Source organism: Salvelinus fontinalis, chromosome 7 (assembly GCF_029448725.1).
Source record: "Salvelinus fontinalis isolate EN_2023a chromosome 7, ASM2944872v1, whole genome shotgun sequence".
Classification (NCBI taxonomy): Eukaryota; Metazoa; Chordata; class Actinopteri; order Salmoniformes; family Salmonidae; genus Salvelinus; species Salvelinus fontinalis.
Window position 1 is genome coordinate 13,174,082 of NC_074671.1, and position 20,403 is coordinate 13,194,484.

Below are 20,403 nucleotides of genomic sequence, written 5' to 3' on the forward strand. Positions count from 1 at the left end.
AACCTACTCACTCCTCTGATATAATGGCCATAGACGAATCACATTTGAGTCAGTAGGAGGAAGTAATGTTGATATAAAGACACAGCATAGGGCCTCGCTATTGCCTAAGACTGTCCTGAGGCGATTATGTTGACGTGTGTCCCAAGTGATCATCCCACTTATGTCGATGCAATCGCAGCTGTTTTCTCTGCCATGTGGATCTAACAAAGGAAAAACAATAAAGGATAAAAGACAGTGAAAGTTTCTGATCTGTCATTTACTGTGCTTGTGATAAGAAGCAGTCGGAACACTATTGAACTACTATAATGTGGTTTACTTCAGGTGTGGTTACACAGTTACTTCAGGCGTGGTTACACATTTACTACAGGTGTGGTTACACATTTGTGGTCTGCTGAGCCAGGTACAGAAGTGCATCGGAGCACTGTGTTATCATTCCATTTCTGGTACCGTCTGCTCTGGCATAATGTCAGTGATCTCCAGAGGGCCCTGTTGGTTCACACACGATTCATTCAGATGTACAGGAAGATAACCATGTAACCTCGGCCTAGTTAGTTACATGGAACTTGGGGCTCCCGAGTGGCCCAGCGGCCTAAGGCACTGCATCTTAGTGCTAAAGGCGTCACTACAGATACTGGTTAGATTCCAGGCTGTATCATAACTGGCCATGATTGGGAATCCCATTGGCCAATTGGCCAAGCGTCGTCTAGGTTTGGGTAGGCTGTCATTGTAAATAAGAATTTGTTCTTAGCTGACTTACCTATTTAAATAATAAAACAATATGTAACTTGGATTGTCTTGGGGTTATTAACATATAGTCCTAACTGGCAGTAATAACACTATCATGAGGATTCAAATCAGTGTTTTAGGAACCTCTGTGTGGACCAGTTCTCATTCACCAGGTGTGTGTGAGACAGAAATATCTCATTCTTAATATATTGCGAACTAGGACCACATAATCACCAATGCTAGACAGCTCAGGGCTCCAGTAGCAAGCGTTGTACTGCATATTAAAGAAAGCATTACGAAGTGTTAAACTTCTGAATGAGTAGACTGCTGTGTGGTATGAAAGAGTCTTTTAGGGTGTTCGGTGTGGTTTGTTCTCTCACTATCGTTAGTTCCTCACCTAACATTCACCGCTCTTACCTTTGTTGTTATTGTTGTTGTTTACAGTTTGGTCCAATGGCTGAAGCACAGCAGGAAGGAGTACTGTGAATTATGCAAGCACAGATTTGCTTTCACACCAAGTAAGTACCCGTCCGTGGCATTGACCTGTCAGTCTCAGAAATGTGCTATGTTGCAAGAGGTTGACTACAGACTGGGATGCTCTGTCATTGAATACATAAAAAAGGGTTCTACCTGGAACCCAAAGGGGTTCTTTAAACGCAAAAGGGTTCTACCTGGAACCCAAAAGGGTTCTTTAAACGCAAAAGGGTTCTACCTGGAACCCAAAAGGGTTCTTCAAAACGTCTCCACCTTTATTTTTGCTCTGTTATTTATAAATGATTGTCTCATCCCTCTATCTGCTCTGTTATTTATAAATGATTGTCTCATCCCTCTATCTGCTCTGTTATTTATAAATGATTGTCTCATCCCTCTATCTGCTCTGCTCCAGTCTATTCCCCAGACATGCCCCCCCGGCTGCCCATCCAGGACATCTGTGCTGGCCTGCTGACCAGTGTGGGCACGGCCATACGATACTGGTTTCACTACACACTGGTGGCCTTCGCATGGCTGGGGGTGGTCCCCCTCACTGCATGTGAGTAGACTGATACACACACACACACACACACTAATGTGTCAACACTTTACTCTTAAGTATAGTATCCCTCACATAAGAACCTGTACGCTAGCGCTGTGTCCATGGTTTTTATTAGGATCAGAAGTGGGATTTTGGGATTTTCCCAGTTTTGTTAATCCTACTGGTGTGTTGGTTTGTGTGTCCACTGTCTACGCTATTAGGATAGGGTGGATTACAATACCAGCATTAAGCATACAGTTACTGCCCCTGCCTAAACACATTTGTCCTCAGTCCTAACCAAGATCTTCCTTCATGAAGGCCTACCTCTTTCTTCAGCATGTTCTCCCTTGGTGAGATGATGCCCTTATCTCCTCTCTGTCTCTCTCTCTCTTCAGGTCGAATCTACAAGTGTCTGTTTACCGGCTCTGTGACCTCGCTCCTGACGCTGCCTTTGGACATGCTCTCCACGTGAGTCATGACGTCATATCCTCCTCCTTCGCCAATCAGACTACCTCCTCACCTCCTTCCTGTATCAGATCATGTCATTGTTTATTCAAGCTTACGTGTCGGCCGCTTGGCCTTGGTCAGAGCTTACAGATGTTATTGCTTTATTCCCAGTTTCCCACGCACATGCAACAAGATGTGTGAGTGCTTTTTTGTAGATCTTTGACATTTTCACATCCCCTCTCCCTGTAGAGATAACCTGCTGGCAGACTGTCTGCAGGGCTGTTTCGTGGTGACGTGTACACTGTGTGCGTTCATCAGTCTGGTGTGGCTCAGGGAGCAGATAGTCCATGGAGGTCCCCCCCTGTGGCTGGAGCACCACCAGCAGCCCCAGCCCAATGCAGCCGGACAACAGCCCAACGAGGTAACACACACACGTTCATCACACACACACACACATACATACACACACATACACACATTTACAGCCCCTCCATCCACATTGCTCCCCTGCAGGCTGCCGGTCAAGGAGCAGCTGATGAACCCCCTGCCCCTGCCAACCCCCCAGCTCACGAGGCAGAGCCAGAGCCCCCGGACGGCCCCCCAGAACAGGGGGAGGAGCCAGAACTAGACAACGAGGAAGAGGAGGGGGCGGCTGCCGAAGATGTGGATGCCAACAACGGGGCTCAGGGTATGAGACTCGGGCCAGCACTCATCAGATGACTAACATATGGCAAAAACAATACTAAAAGTTTTACAGTATGAGATCTGTCTCTCCCTCTTATTTCTCCTCTCTTACTATCTTTCTCTCTCTACATCTCTCTCTCTCTCTCTCTCTCTCTCGACATCTCTCTCTCTCTCTACATCTCTCTTTCTCTCTCTCTACCACTTATTTCTTTCTCACTATCTTTCTGTCTCTACATCTCTCTCTCCCTCTGTCTCTCTCTCCCTCTTTCTCTTTCTCTGTCTGTAGATGATATGAACTGGAATGCTCTAGAATGGGACAGAGCAGCAGAGGAGCTCACGTGGGAGAGGGTAAAACTGGTTTCGTTTTTCCAACACATCTGTCCTGAATCAAACACGTGACACCACACTGTGCATGATTATATCATCACCTCTTAATGTCTCTCTCTTTACCTCTCAGATGCTTGGACTCGATGGCTCCTTGGTTTTCTTAGTACGTATTAATTTACACACCTAGTATGGAGTAGTATTAACACACAGAATGGAGTAGTATTAACACACAGAATGGAGTAGTATTAAAACACAGAATGGAGTAGTATTAAAACACAGAATGGAGTAGTATCAACACCTAGTATGGAGTAGTATTAACACACAGAATGGAGTAGTATTAACACCTAGTATGGAGTAGTATTAACACACAGAATGGAGTAGTATTAACACCCAGAATGGAGTAGTATTAACACCCAGAATGGAGTAGTATTAACACACAGAATGGAGTAGTATTAACACACAGTACGGAGTAGTATTAACACACAGAATGGAGTAGCATTAACACACAGAATGGAGTCAGAATGGAGTAGTATTAACACACAGAATGGAGTAGTATTAACACACAGAATGGAGTAGTATTAACACACAGAATGGAGTAGTATAAACACACAGAATGGAGTAGTATTAACACCTAGTATGGAGTAGTATTAACACACAGAATGGAGTAGTATTAACACCTAGTATGGAGTAGTATTAACACACAGAATGGAGTAGTATTAACACACAGAATGGAGTAGTATTAACACACAGAATGGAGTAGTATTAACACACAGAATGGAGTAGTATTAACACACAGAATGGAGTAGTATTAACACCTAGTATGGAGTAGTATTAACACCTAGTATGGAGTAGTATTAACACGCAGTACAGAGTAGTATTAACACACAGAATGGAGTAGCATTAACACACAGAATGGAGTCAGAATGGAGTAGTATTAACACACAGAATGGAGTAGTATTAACACACAGAATGGAGTAGTATTAACACACAGAATGGAGTAGTATTAACACACAGAATGGAGTAGTATTAACACACAGAATGGAGTAGTATTAACACACAGAATGGAGTCAGAATGGAGTAGTATTAACACGCAGTACAGAGTAGTATTAACACACAGAATGGAGTAGCATTAACACACAGAATGGAGTCAGAATGGAGTAGTATTAACACACAGAATGGAGTAGTATTAACACACAGAATGGAGTAGTATTAACACACAGAATGGAGTAGTATTAACACACAGAATGGAGTAGTATTAACACACAGAATGGAGTAGTATTAACACACAGAATGGAGTAGTATTAACACACAGAATGGAGTAGTATTAACACACAGAATGGAGTAGTATTAACACACAGAATGGAGTAGTATTAACACACAGAATGGAGTAGTATTAACACACAGAATGGAGTAGTATTAACACACAGAATGGAGTAGTATTAACACACAGAATGGAGTAGTATTAACACACAGAATGGAGTAGTATTAACACACAGAATGGAGTAGTATTAACACCCAGAATGGAGTAGTATTAACACACAGAATGGAGTAGTATTAACACACAGAATGGAGTAGTATTAAAACACAGAATGGAGTAGTATTAACACACAGAATGGAGTAGTATTAACACACAGAATGGAGTAGTATTAACACACAGAATGGAGTAGTATTAACACACAGAATGGAGTAGTATTAACACACAGAATGGAGTAGTATTAACACACAGAATGGAGTAGTATTAACACACAGAATGGAGTAGTATTAAAACACAGAATGGAGTAGTATTAACACACAGAATGGAGTAGTATTAACACACAGAATGGAGTAGTATCAACACCTAGTATGGAGTAGTATTAACACACAGAATGGAGTAGTATTAACACACAGAATGGAGTAGTATTAACACACAGAATGGAGTAGTATTAACACACAGAATGGAGTAGTATTAACACCTAGTATGGAGTAGTATTAACACACAGAATGGAGTAGTATTAACACACAGAATGGAGTAGTATTAACACACAGAATGGAGTAGTATTAACACACAGAATGGAGTAGTATTAACACACAGAATGGAGTAGTATTAACACACAGAATGGAGTAGTATTAACACACAGAATGGAGTAGTATTAACACCTAGTATGGAGTAGTATTAACACACAGAATGGAGTAGTATTAACACACAGAATAGAGTAGTATCAACACCTAGTATGGAGTAGTATTAACACACAGAATGGAGTAGTATTAACACACAGAATGGAGTAGTATTAACACACAGAATGGAGTAGTATTAACACACAGAATGGAGTAGTATTAACACACAGAATGGAGTAGTATTAACACACAGAATGGAGTAGTATTAACACACAGAATGGAGTAGTATTAACACACAGAATGGAGTAGTATTAACACACAGAATGGAGTAGTATTAACACACAGAATGGAGTAGTATTAACACCTAGTATGGAGTAGTATTAACACACAGAATGGAGTAGTATTAACACACAGAATGGAGTAGTAATAACACCTAGTATGGAGTAGTATTAACACACAGAATGGAGTAGTATTAACACACAGAATGGAGTAGTATTAACACACAGAATGGAGTAGTATTAACACACAGAATGGAGTAGTATTAACACACAGAATGGAGTAGTATTAACACACAGAATGGAGTAGTATCAACACCTAGTATGGAGTAGTATTAACACACAGAATGGAGTAGTATTAACACCTAGTATGGAGTAGTATTAACACACAGAATGGAGTAGTATTAACACACAGAATGGAGTAGTATTAACACCTAGTATGGAGTCAGAATGGAGTAGTATTAACACACAGAATGGAGTAGTATCAACACCTAGTATGGAGTAGTATTAACACACAGAATGGAGTAGTATTAACACCTAGTATGGAGTAGTATTAACACACAGAATGGAGTAGTATTAACACACAGAATGGAGTAGTATTAACACCTAGTATGGAGTCAGAATGGAGTAGTATTAACACACAGAATGGAGTAGTATCAACACCTAGTATGGAGTAGTATTAACACACAGAATGGAGTAGTATTAACACCTAGTATGGAGTAGTATTAACACACAGAATGGAGTAGTATTAACACACAGAATGGAGTAGTATTAACACCTAGTATGGAGTCAGAATGGAGTAGTATTAACACCTAGTATGGAGTAGTATTAACACACAGAATGGAGTAGTATTAACACACCGTATTTGCCCGGCGTAGTATTTGTACGGCGTAGTATTTGTACGGCGTAGTATTTGTACGGCGTAGTATTTGCACGGCGTAGTATTTGTACGGCGTAGTATTTGTACGGCGTAGTATTTGTACGGCGTAGTATTTGCACGGCGTAGTATTTGCACGGCGTAGTATTTGTACGGCGTAGTATTTGTACGGCGTAGTATTTGTACGGCGTAGTATTTGTACGGCGTAGTATTTGTACGGCGTAGTATTTGCACGGCGTAGTATTTGCACGGCGTAGTATTTGCACGGCGTAGTATTTGCACGGCGTAGTATTTGCACGGCGTAGTATTTGCACGGCGTAGTATTTGTACGGCGTAGTATTTGCACGGCGTAGTATTTGCACGGCGTAGTATTTGCACGGCGTAGTATTTGCACGGCGTAGTATTTGCACGGCGTAGTATTTGCACGGCGTAGTATTTGCACGGCGTAGTATTTGCACGGCGTAGTATTTGCACGGCGTAGTATTTGCACGGCGTAGTATTAACACGGCGTAGTATTTGTACGGCGTAGTATTTGTACGGCGTAGTATTTGTACGGCGTAGTATTTGCACGGCGTAGTATTTGTACGGCGTAGTATTTGCATGCCGAGTACGGCATAGTATTGCAATGAAGTATTGCAATGACCCGTCTGTTCTATAAGTAGTAGCACTAGGAAGTAGTGACGTTTTGCTTTGTGTCTCGTCTTCCAGGAGCATGTGTTCTGGGTTGTGTCTCTGAACACTCTCTTCATCCTGGTCTTCGGTGAGTACACAAATGAACACTAATTCCCCATAAAGTAGTACCCTTCTTAAAATGAACTAGCCAGGTATGGTGGTAGGGCTCAGTAGAAGGCTGTGAGGTTTGATGCAGCACTGTTCTCTTCCAGCGTTCTGTCCATACCACATTGGCCACTTCTCTGTCATGGGCCTTGGCTTTGAGGAATATGTAAGAACCATTCTCTAATACACCACTCCTGACTCTGTGCAAAACATAATGTTATACAGTAATATTGTATTTACAAAGATGATTGCATTATTTAATCGATATAGTCAAGACTAGTCTGTTTACTTTATGCGTTCAACAAAGTTGGCCTCACCAACAAAGCAAGTATGGTTGACTGCTCTTGTCTTGTCCTCTAGGTACAAGCCTCCCAATTCGAGGGCCTGATCACAACCATCGTAGGGTACATCCTGCTGGCCATGACGCTCATCCTCTGTCACGTATCCTTTCGCCTACTGACCGGAATCCCTTCCTGTGACCATGCAGTGTTTCCATGGAGAACTTTCCACTGTTTTTGTGTACAAAAGTGTGTGTTTGTCCTTAACTTGTGTCTCTCAGGGGTTCGCTGCTCTGGTCAGGTTCCAGCGGTCCCGCCGTCTACTAGGGGTCTGCTACATCGTTGTCAAGGTAACATTTCGGTTTTAAATCTAGGCTTTTCATATTACTGTAAACCCGAAGAAGGACTTGACTATATAAAATGAAATCTAATTGAATGACGGATGGTCAAATTTTTTAAAATGTAAATCTCCCATTGACATCAATGCATGATTTTGGGAATTGCCTTAGTTTCCCCTGGGTCTTCATAGTCACTGAGGTCATGTGTCTGCCCATGGTGTTTAACGTGGTTTGTGTTCCAGGTCTCACTGCTTGTTGTCGTGGAGATAGGAGTTTTCCCCCTCATCTGTGGCTGGTGGCTCGACATCTGCTCTTTAGTACGTACAGATCTTTCTCTCTCTCACCCTCTTCTGACCTTGCTCTCCATTTCCCCCCACCCTACCCCTTTCTTTTCTTTAACCGTTCCCACCTTTTCTTCCATCCGTTCTGCAGGAGATGTTTGACGCGTCTCTGAAGGACAGAGAGCTGAGTTTTAAGTCTGCTCCAGGCACCACCATGTTCCTGCACTGGCTGGTGGGAATGGTCTATGTCTTCTATTTCGCATCCTTCATCCTCCTACTGAGAGAGGTAGGGGACAGGGATCACATTTAGGTTAAGACACAAATGGCACCCTATTCCCTTTATAGTGCACTACTTTTAACCAGAGACACCCCTTCAAATGAGTGAATTCGGCTGTTTTAGCCACATCCGTTGCTGACAGGTGTATAAAATCGAGCGCACCACCATGCAATCTCCATAGACAAATATTGGCAGTAGAATGGCCTTCCTGAAGATGCTCAGTGACTTTCAACATGGCACCGTTGTAGGTGCTAGTAACATTTCTGCCTTACTAGAGCTGCCCCGGTCAACTGTAAGTGATGTTATTGTGAAGTGGAAACATCTAGGAGCAACAACGGCTCAGCCGCGAAGTGGTAGGCCACACAAGCTCACAGAACGGGACCGCCGAGTACTGAATGTAAGAATCATCTGTCCTCGGTTACAACACTCACTACCGAGTTCCAAACTGTCTCTGTCCTCGGTTACAACACTCACTACCGAGTTCCAAACTGCCTCTGTCCTCGGTTACAACACTCACTACCGAGTTCCAATCTGCCTCTGTCCTCGGTTACAACACTCACTACTGAGTTCCAATCTGCCTCTGTCCTCGGTTACAACACTCACTACCGAGTTCCAATCTGCCTCTGTCCTCGGTTACAACACTCACTACCGAGTTCCAATCTGCCTCTGTCCTCGGTTACAACACTCACTACCGAGTTCCAATCTGCCTCTGTCCTCGGTTACAACACTCACTACCGAGTTCCAAACTGCCTCTGTCCTCGGTTACAACACTCACTACCGAGTTCCAATCTGCCTCTGTCCTCGGTTACAACACTCACTACCGAGTTCCAATCTGCCTCTGTCCTCGGTTACAACACTCACTACCGAGTTCCAATCTGCCTCTGTCCTCGGTTACAACACTCACTACCGAGTTCCAAACTGTCTCTGTCCTCGGTTACAACACTCACTACCGAGTTCCAATCTGTCTCTGTCCTCGGTTACAACACTCACTACCGAGTTCCAATCTGCCTCTGTCCTCGGTTACAACACTCACTACAGAGTTCCAATCTGCCTCTGTCCTCGGTTACAACACTCACTACAGAGTTCCAATCTGCCTCTGTCCTCGGTTACAACACTCACTACAGAGTTCCAAACTGTCTCTGTCCTCGGTTACAACACTCACTACCGAGTTCCAATCTGCCTCTGTCCTCGGTTACAACACTCACTACCGAGTTCCAATCTGTCTCTGTCCTCGGTTACAACACTCACTACCGAGTTCCAATCTGCCTCTGTCCTCGGTTACAACACTCACTACCGAGTTCCAAACTGTCTCTGTCCTCGGTTACAACACTCACTACCGAGTTCCAATCTGCCTCTGTCCTCGGTTGCAACACTCACTACCGAGTTCCAATCTGCCTCTGTCCTCGGTTACAACACTCACTACCGAGTTCCAAACTGCCTCTGTCCTCGGTTACAACACTCACTACCGAGTTCCAATCTGTCTCTGTCCTCGGTTACAACACTCACTACAGAGTTCCAATCTGCCTCTGTCCTCGGTTACAACACTCACTACCGAGTTCCAATCTGCCTCTGTCCTCGGTTACAACACTCACTACCGAGTTCCAATCTGCCTCTGTCCTCGGTTACAACACTCACTACAGAGTTCCAATCTGTCTCTGTCCTCGGTTACAACACTCACTACCGAGTTCCAATCTGTCTCTGTCCTCGGTTACAACACTCACTACCGAGTTCCAATCTGCCTCTGTCCTCGGTTACAACACTCACTACCGAGTTCCAATCTGCCTCTGTCCTCGGTTACAACACTCACTACCGAGTTCCAATCTGCCTCTGTCCTCGGTTACAACACTCACTACCGAGTTCCAAACTGCCTCTGTCCTCGGTTACAACACTCACTACCGAGTTCCAATCTGCCTCTGTCCTCGGTTACAACACTCACTACCGAGTTCCAATCTGCCTCTGTCCTCGGTTACAACACTCACTACCGAGTTCCAATCTGCCTCTGTCCTCGGTTACAACACTCACTACCGAGTTCCAAACTGCCTCTGTCCTCGGTTACAACACTCACTACCGAGTTCCAATCTGCCTCTGTCCTCGGTTACAACACTCACTACCGAGTTCCAAACTGCCTCTGTCCTCGGTTACAACACTCACTACCGAGTTCCAATCTGCCTCTGTCCTCGGTTACAACACTCACTACCGAGTTCCAATCTGCCTCTGTCCTCGGTTACAACACTCACTACCGAGTTCCAATCTGCCTCTGTCCTCGGTTACAACACTCACTACTGAGTTCCAATCTGCCTCTGTCCTCGGTTACAACACTCACTACCGAGTTCCAATCTGCCTCTGTCCTCGGTTACAACACTCACTACTGAGTTCCAATCTGCCTCTGGAAGCAACGATAGCACAAGAACAGTTCGTCGGGAGCTTCATGAAATGGGTTTCCATGGCCTAACAGCTGCACACAAGCCTATGATCCCCATGCGCAATGCCAAGCGTCGGCTGGAGTGGTGTAAAGCTTGCCGCCATTGGACTCTGGAGCAGTGGAAACACGTTCTCTGGAGTGATGAATCACACTTCACCATCTGGCAGTCCGACGGCTGAATCTGGGTTTGGCAGATGCCAGGAGAATGCTACCTTCTCGAATGCATCGTGCCAACTGTAAAGTTAATGGTCTGGGGCTGTTTTTCATGGTTCGGGCCCCTTAGTTCCAGTGAAGGGAAATCTTAACGCTACAGCATACAATGACATTCTAGAAGATTATGTGCTTTCAACTTTATGGCAACAGTTTGGGGAAGGCCCTTTCCTGTTTCAGCATGACAATGCCACCGTGCACAAAGCAAGGTCCATACAGAAATGGTTTGACGAGATCAGTGTGGAGGAACTTGACTGGCATGCACAGAGCTCTGACCTCAACCCCATCGAACACCTTTGGGATGAATTGAAACGCTGACTGCGAGCCAGACCTAATCACCCATCATCAGTGCCCGACCTCACTAATGCTCTTGTGGCTGAATGGAAGCAAGTCCCCGCAGCAATGTTCCAACATCTAGTGGAAAGCCTTCCCAGAAGTGTGGAGGCTGTTGTAGCAGGAAAGGGGGGGACCAACTCCATATTAATGCCCATAATTTTGGAATGAGATGTTTGATGAGGTGTCCACATATTATTAACCATGTAGTGTATGTTGTGTGGTCCTCCAACTACGACTCGGGAAAGCATGCAGTTTATTTGTTTACAGGTGAAATGTTATGATGAACTTACCAATGTGGTGAAAGTGCACAGCGATGAGCATTGATGCTCCTTTCCAATAAATACTGAGTGTCTTATTCTGGTGACGTGATTGATGCTTCACTAGCCTACCTGCACAGTATCTGTGAGCTGTTGGCTAGAGCGCACGTGCCACAAACCTTTGCTATTTAACGCAACAGTTTTGTGTGAAATGCGATGGAAACAAATTCAACTTCAGGCTTTTATTCGGTACATGAAAATGTATGCAAAAAGTAACTCATGTGCAGTGCACTAGGTCATCACGCAGTGCTTATTATCCGGAAAATGTGCATACTTTCTTTATGCAGTTTTTAGAATATTCACTTAAATCTGTTACCAATTGGATGGAAACGTAGCTATTGACTGGTTTGTTGTCGTCGTACTGTTGATTAATTCCTGACTATAGTGTGGTGCTGTGTTGGATCAGGTGCTGAGGCCTGGGGTCCTGTGGTTTCTGAGAAACCTGAACGATCCAGACTTCAACCCAGTCCAGGAGATGATCCACCTACCTATCTACAGACACCTCCGCAGGTTCATCCTGTCTGTGGTACGTACATCTACAGACACCTCCGCAGGTTCATCCTGTCTGTGGTACGTACATCTACAGACACCTCCGCAGGTTCATCCTGTCTGTGGTACGTACATCTACAGACACCTCCGCAGGTTCATCCTGTCTGTGGTACGTACATCTACAGACACCTCCGCAGGTTCATCCTGTCTGTGGTACGTACATCTACAGACACCTCCGCAGGTTCATCCTGTCTGTGGTACGTACATCTACAGACACCTCCGCAGGTTCATCCTGTCTGTGGTACGTACATCTACAGACACCTCCGCAGGTTCATCCTGTCTGTGGTACGTACATCTACAGACACCTCCGCAGGTTCATCCTGTCTGTGGTACGTACATCTACAGACACCTCCGCAGGTTCATCCTGTCTGTGGTACGTACATCTACAGACACCTCCGCAGGTTCATCCTGTCTGTGGTACATATAGTGCATTCGGAAAGTATTCAGACCCCTTGACTTTTTCCACATTTTGTTACATTACAGCCTTATTCTAAAATTGATTTAAATAAATAAAAATGAATCTACAGACAATACCCCATAATGACATCACAATACCCCATAATGACATCACAATACCCCATAATGACATCACAAAACCCCATAATGATGAAGCAAAAACAGGTAGAGAACATTTAGTTAATATTATTATTTTTTCAACTACAATATCACATTTACATAAGTATTCAGACCCTTTACTCAGTACTTTGTTGAAGCACCTTTGGCAGCGATCACATCCTCAAGTCTTCTTGGGTATGACGCTACAAGCTTTGCACGCCTGTATTTGGGGAGGTTCTCCCATTTTCCTTTGCAGATCCTCTCAAGCTCTGTCAGGTTGGATGGGGAGCGTCGCTGCACAGCTATTTTCAGGTCTCCAGAGATGTTCAATCGGGTTCAAGTCCGGGCTCTGGCTGGGCAACTCAAGGACATTCAAAGTCTTGTCCTGAAGCCACTCCTGCGTTGTCTTGGCTGTGTTCTTAGTGTCGTTGTCCTGTTGGAAGGTAAACCTTCGCCCCAGTCTGAGGGGGGCGGGATGCTTGGCATTCAGGCCAAAGAGTTCCATTTTGGTTTCATCAGACCAGAGAATCTTGTTTCTCATGGTCTGAGAGTCCTTTAGGTGCCTTTTGGCAAAGTCCAAGCAGGCTGTCATGTGCCTTTTACTGAGGAGTGACTTCCTTCCATCTGGCCACTCTTCCATAATTGGTGGAGTGCTGCAGAGATGGTTGTCCTTCTGGAAGATTCTCTCATCTCCACAGTGGAACTCTGGAGCTCTGTCAGCTTGACGATTGGATTCTTGGTCACCTCCCTGACCAAGGCCCTTCTCCGCCGATTGCTCAGTTTGTCTGGGCGACCAGCTCTAGGAAGTGTCTTGGTGGTTCCAAACTTCTTCCATTAAATGAATGATACAGGCCACTGTGTTCTTGGGGACCTTCAATGCTGCAGAAATGTGTTGTTACCCTTCCCCAGATCTGTGCCTCGACACAATCCTGTCTCGGAGCTCCACAAACAATTCCTTCGACCTCATGGCTTGGTTTTTGCTCTGACATGCACTGTCAACTGTGGGACCTTATATAGACAGGTGTGTGCCTTTCCAAATCATGTTCAATCAATTGAATTTACCACAGGTGGACTCCAATCAAGTTGTAGAAACATCTCAAGGATGCTCAATGGAAACAGGATGCACCAGAGCTCACAATACTTACGTAAAATGTTTTTTAGTTTTTATACATTTGCAAAGATTTCTATTGGGTATTGTGTGTAGATTTGAGGATTTTTATTTTATTTAACCCATTTTTGAAAAATGCTGTAATGTAACAAAATGTGGGGAAGGTGAAAGGGGTCCAAATCCACTGTACATCTCCAGACACCTCCGGCAGCAGGGTTTCCGTTGGCCGGTAATTCCCGACTTTTGGCCGAAAAGCCTATTCCATGATTGAAATACCAAGCAATCGCATGTAAAAAAAAAACAAAAAAAAACAATGGCCAAGATTAGAGCTGCTATTTGTATTTCTGAACTGGTAATTAAAATGCACTTCCCATTCGCCATTCAAGTACATAGGCAATTTAACAGGCTTCAGTGCGTCACACCACTTTACAATGAGCTGGAGGCCGTATGCATTTTGAAAACGTACTTAGTTGTTTGAAACCTGAGCGTTTTACTACATATTATGAGGCATGTCTTACCTTGCTTAAAAGTAGCTGAGCCAAAATCAATCCAAACATGCAGGCAATTGAAACCAGTAGTCTGTTTCTCTCATGTTCTATTGATTTTCATTGTCCAGTAGCCAAAGGTGCAATCCTAGTCATATTAGCAACCAATGCTAGTTGTTGCATCTTTAGATCTCCTCTTTGTACATTTCTAACCACTAGGCTACCTGCCGCCACATGAAACTGCTCAAAATGTGTTTTCCTCTAAACGCATTATGGAGCGAACATTCGTGCATAGCTTACTGCCTTGTGTGCACTGCCACGCTTATAATGTGAAGAAATAATAACTTATCAACATTTTATGCTAAACGTTCTGATCTGTTGCATGAGCTTTTTTACGTTTTGGGGTGTGGCCTAGGACGATAAGCTGACCAATAGAATAGGTCAACTTTTCTACTATGGCGGATAGTAGATTGACATAGGCTAGTAATTTTGCTGTTCGTTTCTTGTTGGATGAGGAAAAAGTAAATGTGGGCAGTTATTCTAACATATGCAGCATGTGGGTTTCAAGTTTGGGGAAGCGAAGTCTCACCATAAAAATGCACCTTTATAATAAACCATTTCATGCATCCTCTATTTGCAGACTTGTGTAAGATATTCTACTATTCATAATGTGATGAGTAGATTTGGATAGTCATAATTTAGGCTAATAATATAACTCAATATGTGCAAAAATACTGTTGAATGCAGGGTGTAGCGACTTAGTGGGGCCGAGGCTACATATCTTCTTTTGTATAAGAAAATGTTGGCCTTTTTAATAAACACATTTTATGCAATTCTGCTATACTTTATATGACTGGAGACATTAGCCTAATATTTTTAATATGACAAATGACAGAGAAGCCTACTCTGCTGACACTGAGAAGCAGATCAATACAGACAGCGTTGTCTGATCCATATATTATGCCCACGAGAAGGAGAGACACAATATGACGTCCCATCTAACCTGGAGGAGGAAATGATTGTCGTAAAACAAACACAAGTGGCAGTGACCCAATGATAAGACGGTGAATATGCACAGTCACTGGGGTGATGGCCCATGTGCTCCACTGGTGCCAATAGGATAGCCTACTTTTCGCTCAATTAAGTTGCTGATTTTGATAACTAAAAGACAGATTGGAGTCTTCTCTTTAGAAAACAATTGGCTATTGCTGTTTAATTTTATTTTTTAAATATTACGATATGCCTGGCTGGGTCTATCTGCTTTTCACTGACAGTCAAAACTCATCACATCTTTTTTGGTATTTACCGCACGCTCTGCCTAAATTGCAGGCCCTTCCGACTGTGGGCTATGCGATTTAAAACAATCTACATATTATACAAGTTCATGATATTCTGTGGTCAAAACATGCTGTTTGGTGTAGTAGGCTATTTTGAAATATTTTGTTTATGTATAGACAGGAATAAGCTAATTAGGCTCTAATTTTGGCAATTTAATGAAATGGACGTTAAGGAAAGCTTCCCGAGCCGTATGGATACATCACCTATATATTCTAACATCTTCAAATTGCTCATCAGAATTCGGTAAGAATGACGCACGCCATTGCATCCGACTGGCATGTTCTGTTAAGATGAATTACCATAAACTAAATGTGATTTCTGTCATTCTGAGAACCGTGGGTGGACGCCCTCATCAGGCTACGCAAACAATGCATATGGGTCCTGTAAATGTCTTAATTGTCCAGTAAATAAAAATGCTGCCTCCGCAGGTTCACCCTGTCTGTGGTCCGTCCATCTACAGACAGATTTGTTGGTAAAAAGTAGTCACATACAGCTATGGTTGTGCTTTGATTGTGTGCTGATCATTAAAGGTGTATGATGTATGTCCTCTCCTAGGTGGTGTTCGGCTCTATTGTTCTCCTGATGTTGTGGCTGCCCATCAGGATGATCAAGCTCCTCCTCCCTGCCTTCCTGCCCTACAACGTCATGCTTTACAGGTACACTCCCTCTTCCCCTACAATGTCACGCTTTACAGGTACACTCCTTCTTCCCCTACAACGTCGCTTTACAGGTACACTCCTTCCTGTCCTATAGCGTCATGCTTTACAGGTACACTCCATCCTGCCCTACAATGTCATGCTTTACAGGTACACTCCTTCTTCCCCTACAACGTCACGCTTTACAGGTACACTCCTTCTTCCCCTACAACGTCACGCTTTACAGGTACACTCCTTCCTGTCCTATAACGTCACGCTTTACAGGTACACTCCTTCTTCCCCTACAACGTCACGCTTTACAGGGACACTCCTTCTTCCCCTACAACGTCACGCTTTACAGGTACACTCCTTCTTCCCCTACAACGTCATGCTTTACAGGTACATTCCTTCTTCCCCTACAACGTCACGCTTTACAGGTACACTCCTTCCTGTCCTACAACGTCACGCTTTACGGGTACACTCCTTCCTGTCCTACAACGTCACGCTTTACAGATACACTCCATCCTGCCCTACAATGTCATGCTTTACAGGTACACTTTTTTCTCCCCTACAACGTCACGCTTTACAGGTACACTCCTTCCTCCCCTACAACGTCACGCTTTACAGGTACACTCCTTCCTCCCTTACCATGTCATGCTTTACAGGTACACTTTTTTCTCCCCTACAACGTCATGCTTTACAGGTACACTCCTTCTTCCCCTACAACGTCATGCTTTACAGGTACATTCCTTCTTCCCCTACAACGTCACGCTTTACAGGTACACTCCTTCCTGTCCTACAACGTCACGCTTTACAGATACACTCCATCCTGCCCTACAATGTCATGCTTTACAGGTACACTTTTTTCTCCCCTACAACGTCACGCTTTACAGGTACACTCCTTCCTCCCCTACAACGTCACGCTTTACAGGTACACTCCTTCCTCCCTTACCATGTCAAGCTTTACAGGGACACTCACATGGCTCAACTGTGGCCAGCAATGGTCACCAACCCTGGTCCTGGAGAGCTGCTGTGTGTGCAGGTTTTTGTTCCAGCCCAGCATCAAAATACCTAGATATAGATGTATGCCCGGTAAGTGATGTACCTTCACCCACCTCTCTCCCCCCTCCTCTATCCTCTCTCCTCCCCCTCTATCCTCTCCCCCCTCCTCTATCCTCCCCCTCTATCCTCCCCCTCTATCCTCTCCCCACTCCTCTATCCTCTCCCCCCTCCTCTATCCTCTCTCCTCTATCCTCTATCCTCTCTCCTCTATCCTCTCCCCCCTCCTCTATCCTCCCCCCTCCTCTATCCTCTCCCCCCTCCTCTATCCTCTCCCCCCTCCTCTATCCTCTCCCCCCCTCCTCTATCCTCTCCCCCCCTCCTCTATCCTCTCCCCCCCTCCTCTATCCTCTCCCCCCCTCCTCTATCCTCTCCCCCCCTCCTCTATCCTCTCCCCCCCTCCTCTATCCTCTCCCCGCCTCTTCTATCCTCTCTTCTCTCTCCTCCCCCTCTATCCTCTCTCCTCCCCCTCTATCCTCTCCCCCCCTCCTCTATCCTCTCTCATCCCCCCTCCTCTATCCTCTCTCCTCCCCCTCTATCCTCTCTCCTCTATCCTCTCTCCTCCCCCTCTATCCTCTCTCCTCTATCCTCTCTCCCCTCCTCTATCCTCTCCCCCCTCCACCCCCTCTCTCCTCTCCTCCAGTGATGCTCCAGTCAGTGAGTTGTCTCTGGAGCTGTTGCTACTGCAGGTGGTTCTGCCAGCTCTCCTGGAACAAGGTCACACACGCCAGTGGCTCAAAGGTCTGGTCAGGGCCTGGACCGTCAGCGCTGGATACCTATTGTGGGTCTATCCACGCTACAACTATACATACTATACACTACACCTATACACACTACACCTATACACACTATACACTACACCTATACACTACACCTATACACTACACCTATACACACTATACACTACACCTATACACTACAACTATACACACTATACACTACACCTATACACACTATACATTACACACTACACCTATACACTACACCCATACACACTATACACTACACCTATACACACTATACACTACACCTATACACACTATACACTACACCTATACACACTACACCTATACACACTACACCTATACACTACACCTATACACACTAAACACTACACCTATACACTACACTTATACACACACTCCCAAAGTGTTCTTTCATTGTAGCTACAGACCCATAAATGAAGTATATATTTGTTAGCTCACTTTCTCGACCTTCTCCTTTTCACCTCCTCTCCTCGACCCCCTTTCAGAGACCTCCACTCTTACCTGCTCGGGGAACAGGAAGACAATGATGCTAACCAGCCTGTCAACAACAACCCTGCTCCCGGTCACCATAACAACAACAACGCTAACCCCGCCCCTGCTGTGGGGGAGGGGCTTCATGCAGCCCATCAGGCCATACTACAGCAGGGAGGACCTATAGGTTTCCAACCCTACCACCGGCCCCTACGCTTCCCTTTCAGGGTCAGTTACACTACACACTACCACCGACCCCTACGCTTCCCTTTCAGGGTCAGTTACACTACACACTACCACCGACCCCTACGCTTCCCTTTCAGGGTCAGTTACACTACACACTACCACCGACCCCTACGCTTCCCCTTCAGGGTCAGTTACACTACACACTACCACCGACCCTTCCCCTTCTGGACACGTTACCACTTGAATGTCTCTCTCTCTCCTGTCTGTAGATCGTCTTGCTGATAGGGTTCATGTGTATCACCCTGCTGGTTTCCAGTCTGGTGTGTCTGACGTTACCAGGTGAGACATCAACAAGTCATTGTTGGGGGGGTCGTGAACAACATGTAGTTGAAGGAGTAATTGAACTATATTTTGCAGTAGCTCAGTGGGAAGTTGAACTACATTCAAATCTTGCAGTGGAGGCTGGTGGGAGGAGCTATAGGAGGACGGGGTCATTAATGGCTGGAATGGAATAAATGGAATATGGAAGCCACATGTTTGACTCTGTTCCGTTTATTCCATTCCAGCCTTTACAATGACCCTGTCCTCCTATAGCTCCTCCCACCAGCCTCCACAGAACTCTTGGTAGTGTTTTCAGTAATTAATAACTTCTTTTTTTTACATTTAGCTGACTACTGGAACTACACACAAGTAAATAAATACAAATTGCAAAAATAAAATATGGGTAAAATGAATGTCCTTTTCTTTTTCGGCAATAGACTGGCCTAATTCTCACTTGGAGTTTTTTTTTTTTTTTTTTTTAATAGGCTAAATTACACATTCTGTTAACATCTGACTCCGTAGTGATATGATAATTTATCACAAAGTAGTTTGTTTTCAAATGAACTTTATGTGAACGAATCAGCTTATCCGAAGCACCCTAACACCGGTGGAGGTATAACATCAACAGACCAGAGGCAGTAGTTGTGGATCGATTTCTTTTGTATCGTTTACTAAACGGGTCTTCTTTCTCCCAACAAAATAACTCCAGTACAGGGGACGTCCAACGCTGAAACACCAGTGTAACAAAACACATAAACTAAGCCGTTGACCAAAAGGCCGTGGCCGAAAAGGGAACACAAAACAACACACGGCTACTGCTGTCTTAGACTGTCGTCTACACATAACAGTTACAGGAGGAACACTCCTCTCTACCTGTCTTAGACTGTCGTCTACACAGAACAGTTACAGGAGGAACACTCCTCTCTACCTGTCTTAGACTGTCGTCTACACATAACAGTTACCGGAGGAACACTCCTCTCTACCTGTCTTAGACTGTCGTCTACACATAACAGTTACCGCAGGAACACTCCTCTCTACCTGTCTTAGACTGTCGTCTACACATAACAGTTACCGGAGGAACACTCCTCTCTACCTGTCTTAGACTGTCGTCTACACATAACAGTTACCGGAGGAACACTCCTCTCTACCTGTCTTAGACTGTCGTCTACACATAACAGTTACCGCAGGAACACTCCTCTCTACCTGTCTTAGACTGTCGTCTACACATAACAGTTACCGGAGGAACACTCC

General features: G+C 44.6%; 1 protein-coding gene across 2 annotated transcripts in view; it reads left to right on the forward strand.

The window, feature by feature from the left end:
• LOC129858994 (E3 ubiquitin-protein ligase MARCHF6-like) overlaps nt 1-20,403 on the forward strand; it is a 28,640-nt gene that overhangs the window by 1,364 nt on the left and 6,873 nt on the right. The window contains exons 3-20 of one of the 2 annotated variants that reach the window (XM_055928275.1): nt 1,171-1,244; nt 1,613-1,756; nt 2,134-2,206; nt 2,435-2,606; nt 2,699-2,873; nt 3,156-3,217; nt 3,327-3,359; nt 7,151-7,202; nt 7,327-7,385; nt 7,580-7,660; nt 7,779-7,847; nt 8,078-8,152; nt 8,268-8,402; nt 12,085-12,204; nt 16,269-16,369; nt 18,051-18,188; nt 18,660-18,969; nt 19,101-19,170. In XM_055928275.1, the coding sequence (XP_055784250.1) occupies nt 1,171-1,244; nt 1,613-1,756; nt 2,134-2,206; nt 2,435-2,606; nt 2,699-2,873; nt 3,156-3,217; nt 3,327-3,359; nt 7,151-7,202; nt 7,327-7,385; nt 7,580-7,660; nt 7,779-7,847; nt 8,078-8,152; nt 8,268-8,402; nt 12,085-12,204; nt 16,269-16,369; nt 18,051-18,188; nt 18,660-18,969; nt 19,101-19,170 (1,943 nt within the window). The remainder of the gene's footprint in view (nt 1-1,170; nt 1,245-1,612; nt 1,757-2,133; nt 2,207-2,434; nt 2,607-2,698; nt 2,874-3,155; nt 3,218-3,326; nt 3,360-7,150; nt 7,203-7,326; nt 7,386-7,579; nt 7,661-7,778; nt 7,848-8,077; nt 8,153-8,267; nt 8,403-12,084; nt 12,205-16,268; nt 16,370-18,050; nt 18,189-18,659; nt 18,970-19,100; nt 19,171-20,403) is intronic. The other variant, XM_055928276.1, reaches the window with a different exon arrangement.